Source organism: Phoca vitulina, unplaced genomic scaffold (genome assembly GCF_004348235.1).
Source record: "Phoca vitulina isolate PV1807 unplaced genomic scaffold, GSC_HSeal_1.0 scaffold51, whole genome shotgun sequence".
In the NCBI taxonomy this organism is placed as follows: domain Eukaryota; kingdom Metazoa; phylum Chordata; class Mammalia; order Carnivora; family Phocidae; genus Phoca; species Phoca vitulina.
Window position 1 is genome coordinate 2,789,231 of NW_022589754.1, and position 26,096 is coordinate 2,815,326.

The 26,096-nt window shown below is 33.2% G+C and overlaps 1 protein-coding gene across 1 annotated transcript in view; it reads right to left on the reverse strand.

Moving 5' to 3' along the window:
* The window catches only part of CYLC1 (cylicin 1), a 177,965-nt gene that overhangs the window by 51,125 nt on the left and 100,744 nt on the right, over positions 1-26,096 (reverse strand). Inside the window, exons 3-5 of the mRNA XM_032387858.1 lie at positions 4,138-4,178; positions 2,553-2,671; positions 1-1,181 (exon numbers count right to left, since the gene is read on the reverse strand). The exon at positions 1-1,181 is cut by the window's left edge and continues 601 nt beyond it. Of these exons, the coding sequence (XP_032243749.1) occupies positions 1-1,181; positions 2,553-2,671; positions 4,138-4,178 (1,341 nt within the window). The remainder of the gene's footprint in view (positions 1,182-2,552; positions 2,672-4,137; positions 4,179-26,096) is intronic.

Sequence of the window (26,096 nt, forward strand, 5' to 3'; positions counted from 1 at the left end):
TTTTTTTCATCTTTTTTATCCTTTTTTGAATCCCATTCAGATTCAGAATCAGCATCAGTAGACACTACATCCTTCTTGGCATCCTTTTTCTTGTCATCTTTTTTTGAATCTTTCTTTTCCTTCTTTTCATCTTTCTTCCAATTCTTTGTCTCCAATTCAGACTCAGTTTCAGCATCAGTAGACACTGCATCCTTCTTTGTATCCTTTTTCTTGTCACTTTTCTTTGAATCTTTCTTAGCCTTCTTTGAATCTTTCTTTGCATCCTTTGAGTCTTCAGATTCTGCATCAGTAGTCTCTGTGTCTTTTTTTGCATCTTTTTTCTTGTCACTTTTCTTTGAATCTTTCTTAGCCTTCTTTGGCTCTTTCTTTGCATCCTCTGAGTCTGCAGATTCTTCATCAGTAGACTCTGTGTCTTTCTTTGCATCCTTCTTCTTCTCTTTCTTTGGACCTTTCTTATCTTTCTTTGCATCTTTCTTTGCATCTTTTGAGTCTACAGATTCAGCATCAGAGCTTTTCTTTGCATCCTTTTTTGTGTCCTTCTTTGAAGGCTTCTTTGAATTATTCTGAGAGTAATTCTTTAACCACATATCACATTTCATAGATTCAGCACCAGACTCCTCTAAATACAGTATGAAACCCATATTTGAACTATTTTTTGAACAAGTCTGTGATTTGGCATCAGAATTGTTCTTTGAGTCTTTAGAATCCTTCTTTGCACATATGAATTCGTTATCTGTCTCCTTGGAATTCTTCGAATCTCTCTTATCTTTTTTTGGATACATTGAGACAGCTTTAAAATCACTGGATTCTGGGTTTATTTCTAATTTGGACTTTGAATCCTTAGATAGTTCACTTTTACGTGATAATTTTGATGGAGTTTTATCTGCTTTATTTCCTCTTTTAAGTTTCTCATCATTTACCATTTTAGATTCTATAGTTGTTTCATGTGGGCCTTTGTTTTTCTTGGAATTTCTCTGCAAAGTTCTTCCTTTTTTGTCATCTTTGGACTTTTTAGATTCTCCATTTTCTGTATAGGCTTTAAGAGTATAAGGATTTCTGAATGGAGCCTGTCTCCTGACAGTTAAATAAACAGATGGCTTTTGGGAAATTTTTTTTAAAGAATGCCTTATCCTTATATAAACTGGCTTCTGAACTTCTTCTAATTTTTTTTTGTCGTGTCTCTGAAAAGATTAGTTAGAATAATGATAAACGTTTTTAAATAAGTTACATCTTTTTCATATTGAAACATGAAAATTGTCTAGTTTTTCATTAACCATCTACTTAAAATGGAAAAAGAAATAGTTTCAACATTCTATGTGTGTTCTGTATGTGAGATAACTCCATATTAGAAACCAAATGACTTTAAACCTTAGGATTTTCTCAATGACTTATATAGAGATTGGAGCAAGCCCACAGTGATTCATGACATTTAAGGGCCCATCCTCACCATTGATAGTGGTTTCCTTTTCAATCCCTATATGGGATAGATCTTTTGAATCATTTTGTGCACCTTTCATCCCCAAGTTAGCTCAGAAGTAAGCTGATGCCCTTGTAGTTTGTCGTGACGATTCTTGTGATAACTGTAGGCTTCAGGCCTTGGTGTGATTTTTATTCCTGCTTTCAACATCTCTGATCAAATCAAGAGCCTGAGAGCCCTGATGTGAATTATTTCTCAAAACAAGGACATAAAATGAAACAGATATCTGATCCTATTAATTTGAGTAGCGGTAGTAAAATTTTTTTAAGTCTCAACCCCAAATCTGTCAAATCTGGACACATATACTAATTTTGCACTTATCTTTTATAGTCCTTTATTCATTAGGGACATCACCAGTCAATGAAATGGTCATATAGAATTAAAGGAGGACCATGAAGAGAAGCATGAAACTTGGATCACTACAGATGTAATGAATGACACTTGAATAAATGCATTGACTGTAACTCTGCTTTGGGTGATGCTTTTAAAACTCATTTTGATATTACGATGGGTGATATCAGATTTCATTTAAATCACAGTAGTTAAAATAACACAAAGAGTAGGAATGGAAAATAGAGAAAGATTTGATGTTTCCTTTCAAACATCTCCATCATCTTCTCTATTTGTAAGCTAGTTTTTCCTTTTCCTTATTAATAAGATAATGGCACTTAATAAAAGAGGTAGAGAGTTTGAATGTCCCAGTATCTAGTATCCTGAGTGCCAGATTAAAGAAAATGGAGAGGCCCTGAAACCTCATAAACATTGGTTCATATTCTAAGATTCAGTTTAGATGTTTTTGCAACTGGTAAACATTTCCTGAGGTATCCCACTAGTTGCAGCATAAGGTTCTGTAGCCTACATAGCCTAATAGCTATATAATGCTTTTGAAAAGGAGAATTATGTATAAATAAAAGTTTATCTGAAACAGATGGGGGTAATCTGTTGTACAGGGAATTATAAATTTAAAAATATCTGCTTCCAAAAGGAAGTAAAATTCAAATTACATATTTTTAAATTTATATTTATATATTAAATAATCTTAGATTTAGTTAAAAATGACATTTTCAATACTTACAGGAACTGAGATTTGTGATTCTGAAGGTCTTGATCTCTTTTTTCTACCTGGCTGGAGTGGTTTGGGAAATGTCAAAGTAAAATAATCTTGATTCCATAATTTTCTGCTTGATTCATTGACTAAAATGAGTGAGGACAATGAACAATTTGCAGTTAACAGACTTTTATCAGCACTGAAATATTCTTGAGTAAGAAATATATTGTTTAAGATAAATTATAACTTAAAATATAGCTTTCCCCTCTCGAGTCTATAGTTTATTTGCATATCAGTTAGGGAAAATAAAAGCTGATTTCTTCGTTTAGGGCTAAATTATGTGTAAACTTACATTTGTAATTTTATTTTCTAGATTAAACTAGTTTTCACAATTTTCACTTAAATCATATTAGTTAAAATAATACAAACAGTAGGAATGGAAAACAGAGAAAGATTTGATGTTTCCTTTCAAACATCTCTATTTTGGTTTTTCTTTATGTCATTTTGGTTCTGTGGCAGACAATATGTCTTCTATAGTCCCCATGATAGCACAATGCAGAGCATAGTCAGTAAAGTCTCTATTGATTAAATCTAATAATTTATTTTAGTGCTCCTCTGACCTCAATGACATCCAAGCCACAGAAATTAAGGCTACAAACCCAAATCCTGATTTTAGTTCAGGGAACCCTATTTAAAGAATGGCATATACACCTTTGAAGACATCCAGAATAAAGTGATCAAACTATGTGGAAGCTCTAACATCAAAAGAAGAAATGATGAGATAACTCAGAATAGTTCTCCTGGAGATAAGGAGACTAATGAGAGATGTGATCACTACATTCAAATATTTAAAGAACTGTTATATGAAAGTGTAGTAGCAATAGTAATAACAGAATAGCTGCAACTGCTAACACTTATATAGTGCTTACTATTTCTCAGACTGTTTTAAGCACATTTAATTATCACAGCAACCCTTTGAATTAGATATAATTTATAATTGCTTCCATTTTATAGATGTACAAAAATGAAGCACTGAGAGAAGTTAAATTGCTTGCCAAAAATCATAAAGTGAAAGAGCTGAGATTCAAAGACAGTTTGGCTCAGAGTCCGTGCTCTTAATCACAATGTTAGAGAATTCTATGTATTTCCTAAGAGGAGGACTAGATCCAGTGGGTAAAATTTGTACCAGTGCAGGCAGATATCAGCTCAATATATAAGGAGAACTTTCCTTAAGTTGTAGCTGTTCAACAAAATAAAATGTCCACTTTCATCATTTTGACTATTTTTTCTCTACTTTGAATTTTATAATTGTGGATTTTAAATAAAAGGAAAACTTATGCAATTAAGGTCGGTTTTTATAATGAGGAAGAACAAACTATTTCCTTTATAATAGCTAGTACAAACCCACATCAAGGTCAGAAATATTTTAAACACACACACATTCCAACACACATACACATATACACATACATATAGGTTCTTTTAAATATTAAGAAAAAAATCAGGGAACTTTATGGTGTATAACATTGAACTGAAGATACTGGTCCTTTGTCCCTAAAATAATTTTAAATATAATCTAAATAATATTGAACTTTAAAGACTCAATTCTTACTTGATATGGAATTATCATTTGTTCTGATGTTTATTTCTTGCCTGTTAAAAAAAAGTTTCAATTAAATTTTTCTATAGTTAATAATAACTAATAATAGTAATATGTCAATAATAACATAATATAATTTATAATATGATACAATATAATATACGAGTGAGAATGCCTGGTATCAAAAAGACAAAAAATAAGTGTGAGGATGTGGAGAAAGTAAACACTTGAACACTGTTGATAGGAATGTAAACTGCTGCAACTACTGTGGAAAACAGTATAGAGGTTCCTTCAAAAACTAAAAATGGAAGTACCATAAGATGCAGTAATTCCACTTTTGGATATTTACTTGAGGAAAACAAAAAGATTAATTAAAATAGATATATGAACCATTATGTTTACTGCAGCATTATTTATAATAGCTAAGATATGGAAGTAACCCAACTGTCCATCCATAGATGAATGGCTAAAGAAGATGTAGTATATATATAATGGAATATTACTCAACCATAAAAAAGAATTAAATCTTGCCATTTGCAGCAACATGGATGGACCTAGAAGGTATTATGCAAAGTAAAATAAGTCAGATAAAGAAATAAAAAATGCTATATGATTTTACTTATATGTGGAATCAAGGAAAAAAAACAATGAATAAACAAAAATAGGAACAGACTCTTAAGTACAGAGAACAAGCTGGTGGTTGCCAGAGGGGAAGAGGGTGGCAGGATGAACAAAATAAGTAAAGAGGATTAAGAGGTACAAAATTTCCATTTTAAATAAATAACAGGGATGAGATGTATAGCACAGGGAATATAGTCAATAATATTTTAATAATGTACTATACTGACAGATGATAACTGCACTTACTGTGGTGAGCACTGCATAATATATAGAATTGTTAAATCACTATGTTCTACACCTGAAACTAATATAATATTGTATGTCAACTATACTTCAATAAAAAAGTAACATAAATTTTAAAACATGCCAAAATACTATATATTTCCTATGTATTATTTGATATCATAATAAATAGAGTTTGCATTATAAACATTAATAAACATATAACAAAAATACTTTTAATTTGTACTATGGGTAAAAATAATAATAATATTGTTAATAGGACTTCCATTGTAACACTTTGAGGATTTTTTTAGTGTAGTTGATGCAATTTTACATTAGTTTCAGTTGTACAACATAGTGATTTCACAAGTTTATACATTATGTTATGTTCACAAGTGTAGCTTTCATCTGTTCCAATACATTACTTTTGCAATATAACTATTATCCTTATGCTATGCCTTTTATTCCCATGACTGTCAACTATCAGTTCCCTGTATTTATAGGTCTGATTCTGCTTTTTGTTTGTGAATTTATTTTTTGAGATTCCACATATAAGTGAAATTATATGGCATTTAACTCTCAGCCTGATTTATTTCACTTAGCATAACCCATGCTCTCTAAAATGGCAAGATCTCATCCTTTCTTATGGTTGCATAATATTCCAGTCCGTGTGTGTGTGTGTTTGTGTGTGTGTGTGTGTGTGTGTGTGTGTAACATCTCTATCACCTATCTATCATCTATCATCTACTATCTATCTATCTATCTATCTATCTATCTATCTATCTATCTATTTATCATCTATCATCATCATTTATCTATCATCTATCATCATTTATCTATCATCTATCATCATCTATCTATCATCTATCTATCTATCTATCATCTATCTATCTATCTAATCTTGACTTAGGGGACATATCTAGAAAAATTTTGCTATGGTTGATGTCAGAGAAATTATTGTCTGTGTTTTCTTCTAGGATTTTTATGGTTTCAGGTCTCACATTTAGGTCTTTAATCCATTACAAGTTTATTTTTGTGTTTGCTGTTAATAGGTGGTCCAGTAACATTCTTTTACATTTAGTTGTCCAGTATTTCCAGCACTATTTATTGAAGAGACTTTCTTTTGCCTATTGTATGTTTCTGCCCTTTTTGTTATTTCTGGGCTCTATATTTTTTACATTGATATATATCTATTTTTGTGTCAATACTATATTGTTTTGATTACTAAAGATTTGTGGTGTATCTTGAAATCTGGAATTGTACTATGTCTAGCTTTGTTATTTTTTTTCTCAAGATTGTTTTGGCTCTTTGGAGTCTTTTATAGTTCCATACAAATTTTAGTATTAATTTGTTCTAGTACTGTGAAAAATGTTGGCATTTTGATAGGGATTTCCTTAACCTGTAGATTACTTTGGGTAGTGTGGACATTTAACAATATTGGTTCTTCCATCCATTAGCATAAAATATCTTCCCATTTGTGTCATCTTCATTATCTTTCATCAATGTTTTATAGATTTCAGAGTACTGTCTTTCACCTTCTTAAGTTTATTTTTAGATATTTTATAATTTTGGGTGAAAATGTAATTGCTTTTTTTCTTAATATCTCTTCCTACTACTTTGTTACTAGTGTTTAGAAATGTTACTGATTTTTGGGTATTTTGTATCCTGCAACTTTACTGAACACATTTATCAGTTCTAGTAGTTTTTTGATGGAATCTTTCAGATTTTTATTCTATATTCATGTCATTTCCAAATAGTGAGAATTTATCGTCTTTACCAATATGAATGCCTCTTATTTCTTTTTCTTGTCTGATTGCTGTGGATAACACTTCAATACTATGCTAAATAAAAGTAGTGAAGGTAGACATTTATGTCTAATTTCTGATCTTAGAGCAAAAGCTGTTAGTTTTCACCTTTCAGTATGTTAGCTATGCATTTTTCACATATGGCTTTTATTATGTTGAGATATGTTCCCTCTAAACCCACCTTGTTGAGAGATTTTATCATGAATGTATGTCATACTTTGTCAAATGCTTTTTTTTTGCATCTATTGAAATGATCATATGATTTTTTTCCTTTGTTTTGTTGATGTGGTATATTATGTTGATTGATTTACAAATATTCGACCACCCTTGCATACCCAAAATAAATCCCATTTGATTGTGGTGAATGATCTTTTTATGCATTTTTTAATGCAGTTTGCTAATATTTTGGTGGGAATTTTTGCTTCTGTGTTCACTAGGTAAATAGACCTGCAGTTTTCTTTTTGTAAGTGTCTTTGGTTTTGGTATCAGTATAATTCTAGCCTGGTAGAATGTATTTGGATGTTTTCCTCCTTTTCCTATTTTTTAGAGTATTTTGAGAATAGGTATTAAATCTCCTTCAAAGGTTTGGTATAATTTACCTGTGAAGCCATCTAGCCCAGGACTTTTATTTTTTGGTAGTTTTTTTTTATTACTGACTCAATTTCACTACTAGAAATTGGTCTGTTCAGATTTTCTATTTCTTTCTGATTCGGTTTTAAAAGATTGTTTCTAAGAATTTATCCATGTCTTCTAGGTTGTCTAATATGTTGATACATAAATTTTTGTAGTATTCAATTATAATTCTTTGTATTTCTCTTGTGTCGCTTGTTACTTCTCTCTAAATTCTTATTTTATTTATTTGAGTCCTTTCTCTCTTTTTTTTTCCTCGATGAGTCTGGCTAAGAATTTATCAATTTTGTTTACCTTTTCAAAGAACCAGCTCTTGGTTTCATTGATTTTTTTTTTTTTTTTTTAGTTTCTATGCCATTTATTTCCTCTGACCATTATTATTTCCTTCCTTTTACTCACCTTGGGATTTTTTGTTGTTGTTTTTCTAGTTCCTTTATATGTAAAGTTAAGTTGTTTATGTGAGCTTTTTCTTGTTTGTTCAGATAGGCCTGTATCCCAATATATTTCCTACTTTGAAGTGATTGCACTGTGTCCCAAAGATTTTGTGTTTTCATTTTCATTTGTCTCCATTTATTTATTTTTTAGTTCTTCTTTGACTGCTTGATTAACTCATTGGTTCTTTAGTGTCATGTTGTTTAGTCTCCATGTGTTCATGTTTGTGGTTATTCTAGTCTTTTCTCTTGTGATAGATTTCTAGTTTCATACTGTTGTGATTGGAAAAGATGCATGGTATGATTTCAATTTCTTAAATTTATTGAGGCTTGTTTTGTGTCCTAACATGTGACCTGTTCTGGAGAATGTTCCATGCAAACTTGAAAAGAATGAATATTCTATTGTTTTTGGATGGAATGTTTTGTATATACCTCTTATGTTGATCTTGTCCAATGTGTCATTCAAAGACATATTTTCTTTGTTGATTTTCTGCCCAGATGATCTACCTATTGATGTAAATGGGTTGTAAAGTCCCTTACTATCATTGTGTTGCCATCAATTTTTCCCTTTATTTCTATTAATATTTATGTATTTAGGTATTCCAGTGTTGGATCTGTAGATATTTATAATTGTTACAACTTCCTGTTGGAGTATCATTATGTAATGTATCATTATGTAATGCCTTTCTTTGTCTGTTAACAGTCTTTGTTTTAAAGTCTACTTTTCAAAAAAAAAAAAATAAAGTCTACTTTTCAATAAATAAATAAAGTCTATTTTTTCTGACTTCAGTATTGCTGCCATGTTTTTTTTTTTTGCTTCCATTTGCATAGTATATGATTTTTTTTTAATCCCTTCACTTTCAGTCTCTTTATCTGTAGGTCTGAAGTCTATCTCTTGTCAACAGAATATATATAGATTTTTTTTTTATCCGTTCCACCATCCTATGTCTTTGATTAAATAATTTAGGCCATTTACTTTTATTTTATTTTTATTTTTTCTAAAGATTTTATTTATTTATTTGACAAAGAGAGACACAGCAAGAGAGGGAACACAAGCAGGGGGAGTGGGAGAGGGAGAAGCAGGCTTCCCACCAAGCAGGGACCCCAATGCAGGGCTCGATCCCAGGACTCTGGGATCATGACCTGAGCCGAAGGCAGATGCTTAACCGACTCAGCCACCCAGGTGCCCCTAGGCCATTTACTTTTAAAGTAATTCTTGATATGTACTTCTTATTGTCATTTTCTTAATTGTTTTCTGGTTGTCTTTGTAATTCTTCTTTGTTCCTTTCTTCTTCTCTTGTTCTCTTTCTTTTTATTCCTAGTTTTTATAGTGTTACATTTCCTTCTCTTTGTTTTTTATACATCTATCATAGGTTTTGGGTTTGTGTTTACTATAAGGTTCGTATATAATATCCTATGTAAATAACTATATTAATTGTTTCTTCATTTAAGTTCAAAGACATTTTAAAAAAACAATTTCTTTTTCTTTTTTTCTCTTCTTTTTTACTCCTTCCTCCATGTTTTATATATATGTACATAGTCATATATATATAATAGTCATTTATATATTATATATAGTCTTTTTTTACTTTTTTTAGTAATTTTCTTATATCTAATTAGGACTATTTTTTTTTCACTTAAAAAGTCCCTTTATCATTTTTTATATAACTGGTTTAGTGGTGATAAGCTGTTTTATTTTTTGTTTGTGAAATTCTTTATCTCTCCATCAAATCTGAATAACCTTGTCAGGTAGAGTATTCTTGGTGGTAGGTATTTCTTTTCAGTGCTTTGAATATATCATTTCATTCCCTTCTGGCCTGAAAAGATTCTGCTGAAGCCTTATATGTTTTCCCTCATAGGTAATTTTTTGCTTTTCTCTTACTCCTTTAAGGTTCTGTATCTTTAACTTCTGACATTTTAATTATTTTTGTCATGGTGTGGACATCTTTGGGTTCATCTTGTGTGGAATTCTCAGTGCTTCTTGGACTTGGATGTTTATTTCCTTCCCTGTGTTAGGAGATTTTTCAGTAATATTTCTTTCAATATTTTTCTATCCCTTTCTCTCTCTTCTTCTGGGGATTCTATAATGTATTTGTTCCCTTGATGTTGTCCAAGAGATCCCTTAACCTATCCTCAAATTTCATTTTTTCTTTCTCTTTTTGTCATTCAGTTTGAGTGTTTTACATTACCCTATCTTCCAGATCATTGGTACATTCTTGTATATCTGCTGATCTGCTGCTGATTCCATCTAGTGTGTGTGTGTGTGTGTTTTTTTTTTTTAATTTCAGTTATCATATTCTCTAAATATGATTGCTTCTTTCTTACATTTTTTGTTTGTCCTTATTGAAGGTCTCATTGAGTTATTCTACTCTTTTCTCCTGCCCATTATCTTTACAATTGTTACTTTAAAATATTTATCAGGCATATTGCTTATGCCTGTTTCATTTAGTTGTCTTTAAGAGTTTTTTTTTTTTTCTTTTTCCTTTTTTTGGAAAACATTCCTCTGTCTCTCCATTTTGCTTGACTTTCTCTGCTTATTTCTATGGATTAAGTGGAACAGCTACTTCTTCTATACTGAAGGAATGGTCTTGTGTATGGGTTGTCCCCTATGTAGACTATTTGGTTGGTGACTTTTCTTGCCTGGCTAGAGCTATGGTTGGCATGGGCTGGGGTCTTGGGGCTTTCCATGTAGTGGACACCTTGTCAAGACAACGAAAAGCAGGGTTTTCACAGCATTCTATGCACTGAAGGAACACTAGCAGGACAACTAAAGCTGAAATGTGTGTAGTTCACAGTGTTCATGGGCTCTCTATGTTAGAGGTGCCTTGACAGGGTGGCTGAAGCTGATGTAGTATGCAGTCAGGAGGTCCCTGATCTCTTCATGCAGAGGGTACCCTGGCAGGATAGCTGAAACTAATGTGGGTACAAGCTGGGGGCACTCAGATCTCTACACACAGAGGGCACCTTGGCAGGATAACTGAAGCAGAAGTGGATGTAAACCAAGTTCTTCCTGGATTCTCTGCGCAGAGGGTGCCCTGAGGAGTGGGTGGAGTTGAGATGTAGAGGGTGGGAGGTCCTGGGATTCTCTGTGCAGAGGGTATCTTGGGAGGGCTGTTAAAGCTAAAATAGGCATGGGTTGTTGTGATCCTGGGGGTCTCCATGAAAAATGTGTCCTGGCAGGACAGGTGAACCTAAGTCAGGTACAATCCTTGGTGTCTTGGCTCTCTACATTGAGGGTGATCTGGCAAAATTGCTGATGCTGAACTGGGTGCAAACAAGGGTGTCTTAAGGTACTCAGCGCAGTGGTGCCCTGGCCAGGTGGCTGGAGCCAAGGCTGGAATGGATGGTAGTGTTCTGGGGTGCTCCACATAGCATGTGCTTTGGTGGGGTGTCTGAAGCTGATGCATACATGAGCCTGCAGTTTCTGGGATGCTTAATGTCAGGAGCACCCTTGGAGGACAGCTGAATCTCAAGCATATATCAGGTAACATGTTTTGGAGCACTCTACACCAGGGGTGCCATAGCAAAACATCTGGGATTGTTCTGGGCTGCTTTGCACCTGTGTCACTTTGAGACAAAGACTTGGGCTCTGGTGAGCACTAAACAGCAGTGTCCTGGTATGCACTACCTTGGGGCCACCCTGTGGGACAGCTTGGTATGGCCCAGGACTCATTGAGGTGGCAGGCCAGTTAGGGTGCTCAGACTGCACTGGTCTGTGCTTTCAAAGTAAAGGGGGAGTGTAGACTATGTATGTTCACCCCTACCACCCGGAGAGCATTCCAGCAGCTCTTCCACCATTTGGCAGAGTTCTCAGGCTCACTCTTTTCTATTATAGTTGCTCATTTGAACTGCAGCTTCTTAAAGAAAGAAAAAATAATAATAAAAGAAAAAGAAGTAAAATTTTTAAAGAAGCCAAAAAAGAACAAAAACAAAAAGAAAACAAGACAAAAAAAAAATGTGGCTTATTTTCCATGCCCTGGCATGACTAGGGCTGTGTGGCTTGTGTACCTTGAGCTAGCTTAGGTTGTAATCTCACTGTGTGGGACTGGAACTTATTCTAGTCTGGGACTTTAAGGTGGAGGGTGAGAGAGCATTTCCACAGCATCTGTGGGGCATTTTAAACAGCAGCTTTTTTCCCGTGCCCCAGCTCAACTGAAAGTAGAGTGGGCTTGTGGATCCTGAGCTCACTGGGGTTACAAACTTGCTGTGTCAACTGTACCAACTAGTTGTGGTGTCTGGACCCTTCCCTGGTGTAGGCTTTTAAGGTGGAGTGGAAAAATAAGCTGTGTTGTTTTCCAGTCCCTCTGACCTGGAGAACATTCCTGTAGCTCCTTTGCCATTTGGTGGAGTTCTAGTGTTCTCTCTTTTATATACTAATTGCTCTTTTTTTTTTAGCAGTTCGAGATACTACTGATTTTTTTAAATTTAAATTCAATTTAGTTAACATACAGTATTATTAGTTTCAGGGGTAGAATTTAGTGATTCATCAGTTCCATATAACACCCAGTGCTCATGATATCAAGTGCCCTCCTTAATGCCCATCTCCCAATTACCCCATCCTCCCACCCACCTCCCCTCCAGCAACCCTGATTGTTCCCTATAATGAGGAGTCTCGTGGTTTGCCTCCTTCTTTGCTCTTATCATATTTTATCTTTTCTTCACCTTCCCTATGTTCATCTGTTTTGTTTCTTAAATTCCAAATGACTGAAACCATACAGTATTTGTCTTACTATAACTGATTTATTTTGCTTAGCATAATACCCTCTGATTCCATCTATGTCATTGCAAATGGCAAGATTTCATTCTTTTTGATGGCTGAATAATATTCTATTGTATATACAGACCACCTGTTCTTTATCCATTCATCTGTCAATGGACATCTGTTTGTTTGTTTGTTTGTTTTTTTCATATTTTGGCTATTGTGGACATTGCTGTTATAAACATTGGGGTGCAAGTGCCCCTTTGAATTACTATTTTTGTATCCTTTGGATAAATACCTAGTAGTGCAATTACTGGGTCCTATGGTAGTTCTACTTTTAACTTTTTTGAGGAATCTCCATACTGTTTTCCACAGTGGCTGCCCCAGGTTGCATTCCCACCAACAGTGTAAGAGGGTTCCCTTTCTCTACATCCTCACCAACATCTGTTGTTTCTTGAGTTGCTAATTGTAGCCATTCTGACCAGTGTGAGGTGGTATATCATTGTGGTTTTGATTTGTATTTCCCTGATGCTGAGTGATGTTGAGCATTTTTTCATATGTCTGTTAGTCATTTGTATGTCTTCTTTGGAGAAAAATGTCTGTTCATGTCTTCTGCCCATTTCTTGACTGGATTTTTGGTTTTTGGGTATTGAGTTTGATAAGTTCTGTATAGATTTTGGATACTAGCCCTTTACCTGATATGTCATTTATGAATATTTTCTCCCATTCCTTAGGTAACAATCAACAAAACTAAAAGGCAACCTACTAGATACTCTCTTAAAGCATGTTTTTTTTTTTTTTTTTTTTTCTGTGCCCAAGGGCAGAGGAATCTCTTCTTGGTCCATCACTACTATCCTTCCCCACTGTTGTTCACAGCATCAGGGGTGAGGGTTCCCATTTTTACTGTGTCTCCATCTCTTCTGCTGTCCTCTTTGCATTCTCTATATCTTTGTGTGGAAACTGCTCAATCAGCCCTTAGTTTTTCTTCAGGAAGAATTATTTTATAAATAGGTGTAATTCGGTGTTTTCCATGGAGGAGGTGAATTCAGGATGTTCCTACATCACCACCTTGGACTGCAAATATCACTCTGATAAATCTTATGCATTCCCTGACCTCCATTTTCTAAAAATGTCTACCTAAAATTCACATCACAGTTTCCCACCCCTAAATGAAATTATAAAAAACAAAAGTATATTTTTCACCAGAAACTTGAAGAAAAATAAACCATGGATCAAAAACTGAAATAAAAACACAAATTTGATAAAATCTAAATTAATAAAATATTTATAGAGCAGTAAATCAAACCAGCCCCCCCCAATCCTTTAGTGAAAATGTCTAAACAAGTAGAAACTCACCTATTTTCTAAGTGTACTAAATAAGTTTTGGGATAAAAAAAACACAACAATTTTTTAATGTTCTCAGAACTTAAAATAAAACTACTAATGATATCTGAAAGGGGCACAGATAAGTGTTGATCTGGATTTTGAATTGTTTCTACACACAGGAAAAATTGCTCTATAATATTTTCCATTCAAAAAGTACCCACTGAATTTGACAATAATCATGGTGTTTACTGAGGACACATATGGTGTAATTTGTTTTAAAAATTTTACATCATTATTAGTCATCAGGGACAGTGAGTCATGACCATTGTTAATTCCAAGATTGTACTTATATACACATATATCCTAGAGCTTGATTTTTTAACTGACTTAAATTATCAAGTTAGTAAATATAACTTTTTATTTTATTCTTATTAGTAACTACTTATTTGACCTGTATTTTTATTTGTGTTAAATCTATGTTCATTTCCTAAGTAAAGCTCTAGTATCCAGCATAAAGCCTAGTCCATACTCATCATTAAATTGCTACTGACTTACTTAGGAAATATTTTGGATACACAGATTAATAAAAAAATATCTAATCCAGTGGTTCTTGACTAGATGTGAACATCAAAAAAAAAAAAAAAATGAACTTGCCTGGCAAATGCTCCTAGACCCTTGAAACAGAATCTCTTGGTGTGGCTTAATGAAGTCTGTATTTTAAAACTATCCTAGGTGGGGTGCCTGGGTAGCTCAGTTGATTAAGCATCTGACTCTTGTTTTCCGCTCAGGTCATGATCTCACAGTCATGATCCCAAGGCCTGGGGATAAGGGTTGCACTCAGCAGGAGTGTGCTTCAGATTCTCTCTCCCTCTCCCTCCTGCTCACTCTCTCTCTTTCTCAAATAAATAAATAAATAAAATCTTTTAAATAAACTAAAACAAAAATAAAACTCTCCTAGGTGATTTGGATACTTACCTCTGGTTAAGAACCACCCATCTAAGTGATCTTGAAAAAAAAATCATAGCTTTCTGAAATAATTCAAGCTTGTGGTTTTGTTTTTCTAGAAAGCAGTTGATCAGTGATATATTAGTCTGTGTTGAAGCCATATTTATTCAATAGCTAGATGATATTATGGGCTGGGATCTTGGAAATTTAACAGATTGGAGGTTTGACATGCTGACTGGATTCCTGCTTTCATAGTTAGGAAAAAGGCTTTGCACCTGCATTGATTTTGATTTTTTTTCCCCTACAGCCTAAAGTACTGTTTTGTAACCTTCTTTGATAATAACTCAATATATGTGTGTATAATTCATATTCTTTTGTAATAATATAAATTATAAATTATACATTAAGGTAGAACATATTGAAGGAGGAAATAAAACAAATTGAATCTCTAAATCTTATTTCCACACTTCAATGGATTGCCTTGAACAAACATCTCATTTTGGAGTACACTAGAAGAGGTAATCAGGGAACAGTGAAACAAGGGACAATTTAGCCAAATGTCATAACATGTCTGCTTTATATAGATGTGGTCTCAATCTCAAATTATTGGAAATTCAAATATAGCAAAATGTTTGAGTAGTTATCCTCATAAATAGCATATTATTTTTTTTTTACTTTATAAATGATTATGTGTATATTCCTTTGGTACATGGGTGGTCCTAACCTATAACGTGACATAAAGAGGGAATGAGTGCTAGAAGCCAGAAGACAGTGGAATGATATTTTTAAATTTCTGAAAGAAAAATTACTGCCAATTTAGGAGTTAAATACAGCAAACAAAAAGTGTGAGAATTTCATTCCCAGCAGAAGAACTAAAATAAATAAAAGTGGAGATTCTTCAGGTAGGAGGAGGAAATAACACAAGATGATAGAGTTAATACAAAATTAAATAAAGAGCATCAAAAATAGCAAACATGTGGGTACAGAATATAAATATTAGGCATTTGTAAATAATAATTTGTTGAATTTAAAATAAAATAAAAATTTTATGAAAAATAGAATTTATAGCAGTAAAGGTGTATTGAATAAGTAGAATTAAAGTCTAAGGTGATTGCATTGTCTAGGGAGTGGCAAAAATATTAATTTGTCCTAAACTGTAATAAATCAAAGGATTATGTTGTAATTTCTAGAAAAACCAAAAAAGAATCATAAAAGAATGTATAATTAATAAGATAATAGATGGGGAAATATAATTAAAATGATTGATTAATACAAAGGATAGCAAGAAAAGAAAATAAAGAGCACAAATGTGGGACAAATAAATAAAAATGAGATGTTAGATTTAAATCCAAATGTAAAATAATTACATTAAATGTAAATGGAGTAAGATAAAAAGTTCTGAATATCTGCTATATAACATAGTATGTATAGTTAATGATACTATGTTATACACTTTAAAATTTGTTAAGAGAGTAGATATGTTAAGTGTACCAACCAAAAAAAAAAAAAAAAAAAAGGTATATGGACTAAATACACCACTTAAAAGACAAAAATGTCAGACTTCCAGAGAAGGTGGTGGAATAGAATGATACTAAGCTCACCTCGTCCCACAGATACAACTAGGTAACACCCACTTCAGTGTAAATAAACCACAAAATGTCCCAAAGATGGGAAGAACAGACTCTCCACAACTAAATATAGAAAAGGAACCACATCAAAGAAGGTAAAAAGAGTAGAGATGCAGTCAAACAGACCTGCAGGATTGTCCTTGGGAGGGAGGGACACTGGGCACAAAAAGGGTAGAGGACCAGACTCTACCCCAGACACCCCAGGCATGGAGGGACCCACATGGGGAAAACAAATCTTCATAACATTTGGCTTTGGAAACCAGAGAGGCCTAATAACCAGTGGGACTTAATATCTGGAACTTTAAAAATCAGGAGGTTTAGCTCTAGGAGAGCTAGGAGGGCAGAGTCCCTGCCCTTAAAGATATAGCACAACAAACAACTCTGCTGAGATACAGCATAGAAGCAGCAGTTTTGAAAATGCCTAGGGTGTATAACAAGGACATTTATTTACTAATCTCAGAGCATGTGCTGGAGGGGCAGGGACCTTTGGGGAACTTCTCCAAGAACAAAAGAGCTGGCAGATACCACTTCCTTCCCCCGCACCCCAAACTAGATACAAGGGAAATAGCAGAAACCAGCACAGTACACATATTCTCCCCCTTGCTTGCTAAGAGTCTACCATAGTCCTGTGTGCTCCTGTGGAAACATCCCCACCATCCAAACCTCAGTAGGAGTTTCCCAGGCAGCTGCAGGCCCCCTTCAGGGTCCAGGCAGCAGAAGTGTGCAGAACTTGCTGGCACAGTGCTTCCTGATCACATGTTCTCCTGTGGGCTTGCTCTCTCCAATATACCCTTGGCCACAGCCCATCCAAAGCAGTGTCACAAGCCTTGCAGTGTGCAAGCAGCCCGAATAGGAGCCAGCACAACTCCAAAGTGGCTCTTGGCCTTTTGAGAGGGCAATATAACTACACATAACAGTCCAACAGTGACCCAAGAAATGGGCTGAGGGCAGACATCAGGTCTGACTGCAGGCCCTGCCCACCAATGAAGGCTTCTCAGGGGACAATACAGGAAAAGTGTCCTGCAGTACAGTGCTACTAAATCTCTGGCAAATACATGGTCTGACTCAACTCAAGCACAAGGTAGCCCTACAGTGGCTCATTAACAGCACGGACACCAAAACTTCCCACCACAAGCCAAGAGAGTAATTGCTGATGACTGTACTAAAGGCAAACATGGCACAGCCACAATGGTAGGGCACATTAAGCAACACAGGAGACACCGCTGAAGCTCTAGGTTCTGGCACAGGAGATATTGAATTGCTGGGCACTACAGGACCTCTCATTAATAAGGTCACTACTTTCAAGAACAAGAGAGGTAGCAGATTTTCAGACCCAGAGAGATAGACAAAATGAGGAGACAGAGAAATATGTCCCAAATGAAAGAATAGGACAAAATGACATCAAGAAAGGCAAACAAAATAGAGATAAGTAATATCAGTGGTAGAAGAATTTAAAATAATGGTCATAAAGATACTCACTATACTTGAGTAAAGAATGGAAAACCTCAGTGATACCCTCAGCACAGAGAAAGAAAACATAAAAAGAATCAATCAGAGATGAAGAACTCAATAACTGAAATTAAAAATACACAACATGAAATACATCGTAGATAAAAGGAAGCAGAAGGATCAGTGACCTGTAAGAGTAATGACAAAGAAATCAAGCAGAACAGGAGAGAGAGAGAGAAAAATAAAAACTATTAAGGGAACTCAGAAACATCATCAGGTGTAATAACATTTGCATTATAGCAATCCCAGAAGGAGAAGGGAGAAAGGGTTAGAAAATTTATTTGAGGGGGGTCCACAAAAAGACTCATAGTAATTAAAATTACAAAAAAGTACAGATTAATAAAAAAGTAAAATATTTTATTTATTTATTTGACACACACAGAAAGAGAGAGATAGCAAGAGAGAGAACACAATAAGGTGAGCAACAGTCAGAGGGAGAGGGAGAAGCAGGCTGCCCACTGAGCAAAGAGCTTAACACAGGACTCAATCCCAGGACCCTGCGATCTTGACCTGAGACAAAGGCAGATGCTTAACTGACTGAGCCACCCAGGCGCCCAAAGAGAGAATTTTTAAAGCAGCAAGAGAAAACAGTTACATTCAAAGGAACCCATAAGGCTATCAGCAGATGTTTCAGCAGAAACTTTGTAGACCAGAAGAAAGTGGCATGATATATTCACAATCATGAAAGAAAAAAAAAAACTGCAATCAAGAATACTCTATGCAGCAAGGCTATCATTTAAAATAGAAGGATAGATAAAGAGTTTCCCAGACAAATTAAAGTTAAAAGAATTCATGACAACTAAACCAGTGCTACAATAAATAAAACAGTAAAGAAAGACCATAAGTAGGAGTAAAAATGTAGGAAGGACAAAAGCAGTAAAATTAAACATATCTATAAAAATCAGTCATGGGATTTAAAAATAAAAGCATGTGAAATATGACACCATATACCAAAAACATAGGGGGGAAAGAGTAAAGAATAAGTAAAAACTTAAGTGACTATCAACTTAATATAGACTGCTATGTGCATAAGATGTTATATATAAACCTACCGGTAATGGCAAATCAAAAACAGGTAATAGATATGCAAAAATACAGAAAAAAAGAATACAAATATATCAATAAAGCCAACAAACAGTGAAAGGAGAGGAAGAGAATAAAGGAACAAAGTAGAACTACAAAAACAACCATAAAACAAATAACAGAATATCAGTAAGTACATAACTAACAATAATGAATTTGAATCTTAATGGACTAAACACTGCAATCCAAAGATATAGGGTGAAGAATGGGTAAAACAACAAGACCTATCTATACTCTGCCTACGAGAAATTCATTTCAGACCTGAAGACACACGGAGATTGAAGGTGAAAAGATGGAAAAATATTTATCATGCAAATGGAAGTGAAAGGAACACCGGGGTAGGATTACTTATATCAGACAAAATATACTTTAAAACAAACCTGTAATAAGACACAAAGAAGGACATGACAAAATCATAAAAGGAACAATCCACCAAGAAGATATCACAATTTTAAATATTTATGCACCCAACATGGAAGCACCAGATACATAAAGCAGCTAATAATACACATAAAGGAAGTAATTAATAGTAATACAATAATAGTAGGGGACTTTAATACTCCACTTACTTCAATGGGTAAATTATCCAAACAGAAAATCAACAAGGAAAGTGTGGCTATGAATGACACACTGGACCAGAAAGATATAATAGATATATTCAGAACATTCCATCCTAAATCAGCAGAGTATGCATTCTTTTCAAAAGCACATGGAACATTCTCCAAAATAGATCACATATTAAACCACAAAATAAGTCTCAAGAAATTAAAATAAGATTGAAGTCACACCATGCATCTTTTCTGACCACAATGCTATGACACTAGAAATCAACCACAAAAAATAATCTGGAAAGAACAAAAATACATGGAGGTTAAATAACATGCTACTAAAAAAAATGAACAGATCAACCAAGAAATCAAAAAGGATATCAGAAAATCCATGGGGGCAAATGAAAAAGATAACATAATGATCAAAAATCTTAGAGATGCAGCAAATGCTGTTGTAAGAAGGACGTTTACAGCAATACAAGTCTAACTCAAGTAGCAAGAAAAATCTAAAATAAACTATCTAACCTTGCATCTAACGGAGCTAGGAGATGAAGAAAAAACAAAACCCTAAACCAGTAGAAGAAAGTAAATAACAAAGATTAGAGCAATAATAAATGAAATAGAAACTAAAAAATAACAACAATAAAAATAGTATAAATCAATGAAACCAGGACCTGGTTCTTTGAAAATATCAACAAAATTGATACAATTTTAGCCAGACTCATTAAAAAACAGAGAGACAGAGAATTCAAATAAACAAAATAAGAAACGAAAAAGAAGAAATAACAATCAGCATGACAGAAATACAAAGGAATATAATATGAAAAATTATGTCAACAAATTGGAAAACCTAGAAGAAATGAATACATTCCTAGAAATATATAACTTCCCAAAACTGAACAAGGAAGCAATAGAAAATTTGGACAGACTGATTAGCAGCAATGAAATTGAATCAGTAATAAAAAAAAAAATTCCCAACAAACTCAAGTCCAGGACCAGATGGCTTCACAGGTGAATTCCACCAAACATGTAAAGAAGAGTTAATACCTATTCTTCTCAAACTACTCTAATAAAAAAAAAGAGGATGGAAAGATTCTAAATCCATTCTATGAGAGCAGCATTACCCTGATACCAAAACCAGATAAAGACATAGAAAGAGAGAGAGAGAGAGTGCTATAGGAATGTATCTCTGATGAACTTTGAACTTAGATGCAAAAATACTAGTAAACCAAAATCAAAAATACATTTAAGAAATCACCACAATCAAGTGGCATTTATTCCAGAGATGAAAGGGTGGTTCAATGTTTACAAATTTATCAATGTGATATATCACATAAGAAGGGAATAAAATTAAAAATCATATATTATTTCAATAGATGCAGTAAAAGTATTTGACCAAGTACTGCATCCATTCATGGTAAAAACCCTCAGCAAAGTAGGTTTAGAGACATACCTCAACATAATGAAGGCCATATATGAAAAACCCACAGCTAACATCATTTTTAATGGGGAAAAACTGGGAGAATTTCCCTAAAACAAGACAAGTCTACTCTTATCATTTTTATTCAACACAGTATTGGAAGTCCTATCTAAAGCAATCAGAAAGAGAAAAAATAAAAGACATCTAAATTGCTAAGGGTGAAGTAAACATTTCACTATTTGCAGATGACATGATATTACATATAGACAACCCTAAAGACTCCATAAAAAAAAATACTTAGAATTGCTAAACAAATACATAAGATCACAGGATACAAAATGAATATACACAAATCCATTGCATTTCTATATACTAATGATAAAGTAGCAGAAAATGAACTGAAAAAAATAATCCCATTTACAATTGAACCTAAAACAATAAAATATCTAGGAATAAACTTAACCAATGAGGTGAAAGACCTGTACTCTGAAAACTATAAAACATTGATAAGAGGAAGTGAAGACAACTCAAATGAAAAAATATTCCATGCTCATAGATTGGAAGAAAAAATATAATTAAAATGACCATATTACCCAAAGCAATCTACAGATTTAATGCAACCCCTATCAAAATACCAACTGCAGTTTTCACAGTATTTGAATAAATAATCTTAACATTAGTATGGAAACAAAAAGACTATGAAAAGCAATTTTGAAAAAGAATGAAACAGGATGTATTACAGTCCTAGCTTTCAAGATATGCAGCCAAGCTGCAGTAATCAAAACAGTATAGTAAGGTTAAAAAAAAAAAAAAAAAAAGACACATAGATCAACAGAACAGAATATAATCCCCAGAAATAAACCAATGATTATATAGTCAATTAATCCATGACAAATGTGGCAAGTATATGCAATGGGAAAAAGATATTCTATTCAACAAATGGTGTTGGGAAAATGAGGTAGCTAAATGAAAGAAAAAAAAATGAAACAAAACCAATTTTTCACACCATACACAAAAATGAAATCCAACTGGAATAAAATATAAATGTAAGACCTGAAGCTATAAAACTTCTAGATGAGAGCACAGGCAGTAATTTCTCTGACATTAGCCATAGCAACATTTTTCTATATATTACTCCTGAGGCAAGGGAAATAAAAGCAAAAATAAATTATCGGGACTACATCAAAACAAAAACAAAACTTCTGCACAGCAAAGGAAACAATCAACAAAAATCTAAAATACAACTTATTGAACAGAAGATATTTGCAAAGGACATATCCAGTAAAGGTTTAGTATCTAAAATACATAAAAACATATAAAACCCACCCCCCCAAAACCAAATAATCCAATGAAAAATGGTAAGAAAACATGAACAGACGTATCTCCCAAGAACACATCCAGATGGCCAACAGACATGAAAATATATTCAACAACACTCATCATCAGAGAAATGCAAATCAAAACCACAATGAGGGGCACCCGGGTGGCTCAGTCCGTTAGGTGTCTGACTCTTGATTTCAGCTCAGTTCTGATTTTCAGGGTCATGGGATTAAGCCCCCACATAGAGCTCTGCACTCAGTAGTTAGTCTGCTTGAGATTCTCTCTCTCCCTCTGCCCCTCTCCCCACTTGCTTGCTCTCTTTCTCTCTCACACAAGAATAAGAAAGTGTTGGTGAAGATGTGGAGAAACAGGAACACTAATGTACAGTTTTTGGGACTACAAACTGGTGTAGCCACTGTGGAGGACAGTATGGAGGATCATCCAAAAATTAAGAATAGAATTACCAAGTGATCCAGTAAATTTACTACTGGGTATTTTGCCAAAGAATATGAAAACACTAATCCCCTCCAAAAAAAAAGTCACATAAGAACACATAAAGATTATTTTTTTAATGGAGAAGAGATACTGTGCACACAGTAATGGATAATAAGTTCATAGAGCTATACTAGTGTCAAACAAAGTTAACTTTAACATAAATAAAGATAAATGTAACATTTTATTATATTAAATGGGTCAATCCCATAGGAAAATATAGCAGTTCTAAATTTGCATGTACTCACTTTCATAGCTGTAAAATATATAAGCAAAATTTATACAACTAAAAGCAATATAAAAATTCACAATTACAATTGGAACCTTTAGCACACTTAGTAACTAATAGAGCAATTAGATAAAATATATCAGTAGAGATATAGAAAATTTGAATAACATTATTAGCAAAATGACCCAATTTGAAGACACTACACCAAACAATTGCACAATACACATTCTTTTCAAGTTCATATGGAACATTTAACAAAAGTGAAAATAGATTGGATCACAAATTAAGTTTCAACAAGTATCAAAGTACTGAAATTATATGGTATATATTTGCTGACCACAATTGAATAAAGCTAGAAATCAACAACAAAAAGAAAATTTTGAAAAATCTAAACATTTGGAAATTAACAATTTATGGAGTAAATTACAATGTAAATTAGAAAATATTTTGAACTACTTTTTGTATATCATGAAGAAAAATATGATGGTGCAATATGAACAGATGCAAAGAACTACTAAGAATTTTATAGCTTTAAAATGATATATTAAAAAAATAAGAGAAGCTGAAAATAAATGATTTATGTATCTACCTCAAGGAGCTATAAACCAAACAGTAAATTGAAGCCAATGTATGCAGGAGAAAAAAAAGTAAAGACAACAGAGATGAAAAGAAAGCAAAAGCTTTATGCATATAAATTTAAAAATTTAGTTGAAATAGGAAAATCCCTTTAAGAGGAACACATATTAAAGCTGAAATAGAAAATCTGAATTACTGTATGTATACTAAAGCTGTTAACTTGATAAAAAAACTTACCAACATAACGATTTCCAGGTCTGGATGTCTTCATTGATCAATTCTCCCAAAAACCTAAGGGAGAAATAGCAATTATTTACAAACTCTTCCAAAGTCTAGGAAAAAGGGAACACTTATCAACTTGTTCTATGAGAACAGCGTAAGCTTAAAAAAAAAAACAAACAACTCACAAGGTGATTAATAGAAAATAAAATCACAGTCTTATGTCTTTTATAAACATAGATTCCAAAATGCTTAAGCATTTTATCAAATTCAGTACATAGAAAGCATATTATTTCACAACCAAATGAGCCTTATTTCAAGTCAGTTTAACACTTGAAATTCACCACATTAACACATTAGAATAAAGGATAGAAGTTATACAATCATTTCAGTATACAGAAAAAATCTTTAAAAATATCTAACACTCATTTATGGTCAAATTTTTAGCAAACAAGAAATGGAAGGTAACTTTAGACTGATAAAAGGAATATACAGAAAACTAGAACAAATGTAACATTCAATGGTGAAGTAGAAACATTCCTGTTGAGCTGAGGAATAAGAAGGATGTCCACTAGTACAACTTCAATTTGACATTATACTAGAGCTCCTAGTCTATTCAATAAAGCAAGAAAAAATAAATTAAAATTATATTAAAAATATACTATTTGGAAGTGCATTTTAAGCACTATAAAACATTACAGGGGCACCAGCATGGTTCAATCAGTTAGTAAAAGAAGAAATAAATTTGTTATTATTTGCAGGCAGCACAACCATTTACAAAGAAAATCCAAAATGTTTTGGACACACAATCAGAATTAATAAATGAATTTAGTGAAATTGTTAAATACAAAGACTGTGAAAATAAGTTATATTTCTATACACAGCAATACAATTAGAAAATATTTTACTAATACCATTTATATGATAACATCATAAAGACCATATTCTTAGGAATAAATCTAAAAATATATCTGCAAAATGTCTGAAGGGTGGAAACCAATATTAAGTTTTTTTTTTTTTTTAAAGATTTATTTATTTGACAGAGATAGCGAGAGATGGAACACAAGCAGGCGGAGTGGGAGAGGGAGAAGCAGGCTTCCTGCAGCGCAGGGAGCCCAATGTGGGGCTCGATCCCAGGACCCTGGGATCATGACCTGAGCCGAAGGCAGACGCTTAGCGGCTGAGCCACCCAGGTGCCCCAATATTAAGTTAAACAAAACATAAATAAATGAATGTATGTACTATGTTCAGGAATTGGAAGACTCAATATTATATGTATAATAATTCTTTCCACATTGATATAATTATTCAATGTAATACCCAAAACAGTTTTTGACATTTTTGAAAACTGACATTTGATTCTAAATTTTACATGGAAATGAAAGATCCAAGACTATCCAAGACAATTTGAAAAAAAATGGAAAGATATATATTACCAATATCAATATATCAACTTATGATATAGTGAAAACAGTTAAGACAATGTAATGTTAGCACAAAAACCAATAACCAATGGAACAGATTAAGAAGTACAAAAAGAGACCTATAAAGATATGGTCACATGAATTATCCCAAAGTTGTTATGCATTGGGGAAATAATATTTTCAACAAATGGTACTGATCAGTTTGGTATTTTCAAGAAGAAAAAATGTAATTCTTGATCTTTATCTCACATTACAAACCCAAATCAGCCCTAGATGTATTATAGACATAAAGCTGAAAAGTAAAACAAAATACTTTCAGGAGGTAACATAGGAAAATATTTTAATGCTAGTGGAGTAAATATTTATTAAACAGGACACAAAAATCTATAATCATAATGGAATAGAATAATATGTTAGATTTCTGTTATCCAGTGATGATGAACTATGGCACTCTTCTTTTTTCCAAAAATGAAAATGTAAAAGAAAACAAAATAGAATAGTATAAAAGGCATATTTCTTCTTTGAACCTCATAATAAAATATTTTGAAAGAAATGATAGAGTCATAAGAACAGTAATAACAATAATAGCTAACGGTTATTGTGCTTTTGTAGTTTTTTTTTAAGATTTATTTATTTATTTATTTATTTATTTATTTATTTATTTATTTTTAGAGAGAGAGAGTGGGAGAGGGGCAGAAAGAGAGGGAGAGAAGCAGACTCCATGCTGAACAAGGTGAATTTCAAATGTTAAATTGAATTGAAATAAGGCTCATTTGGTTATGATATAATATGCTTTCTATGTATTGAATTTGATAAAATGTTTAAGCATTTTGGAATCTATGTT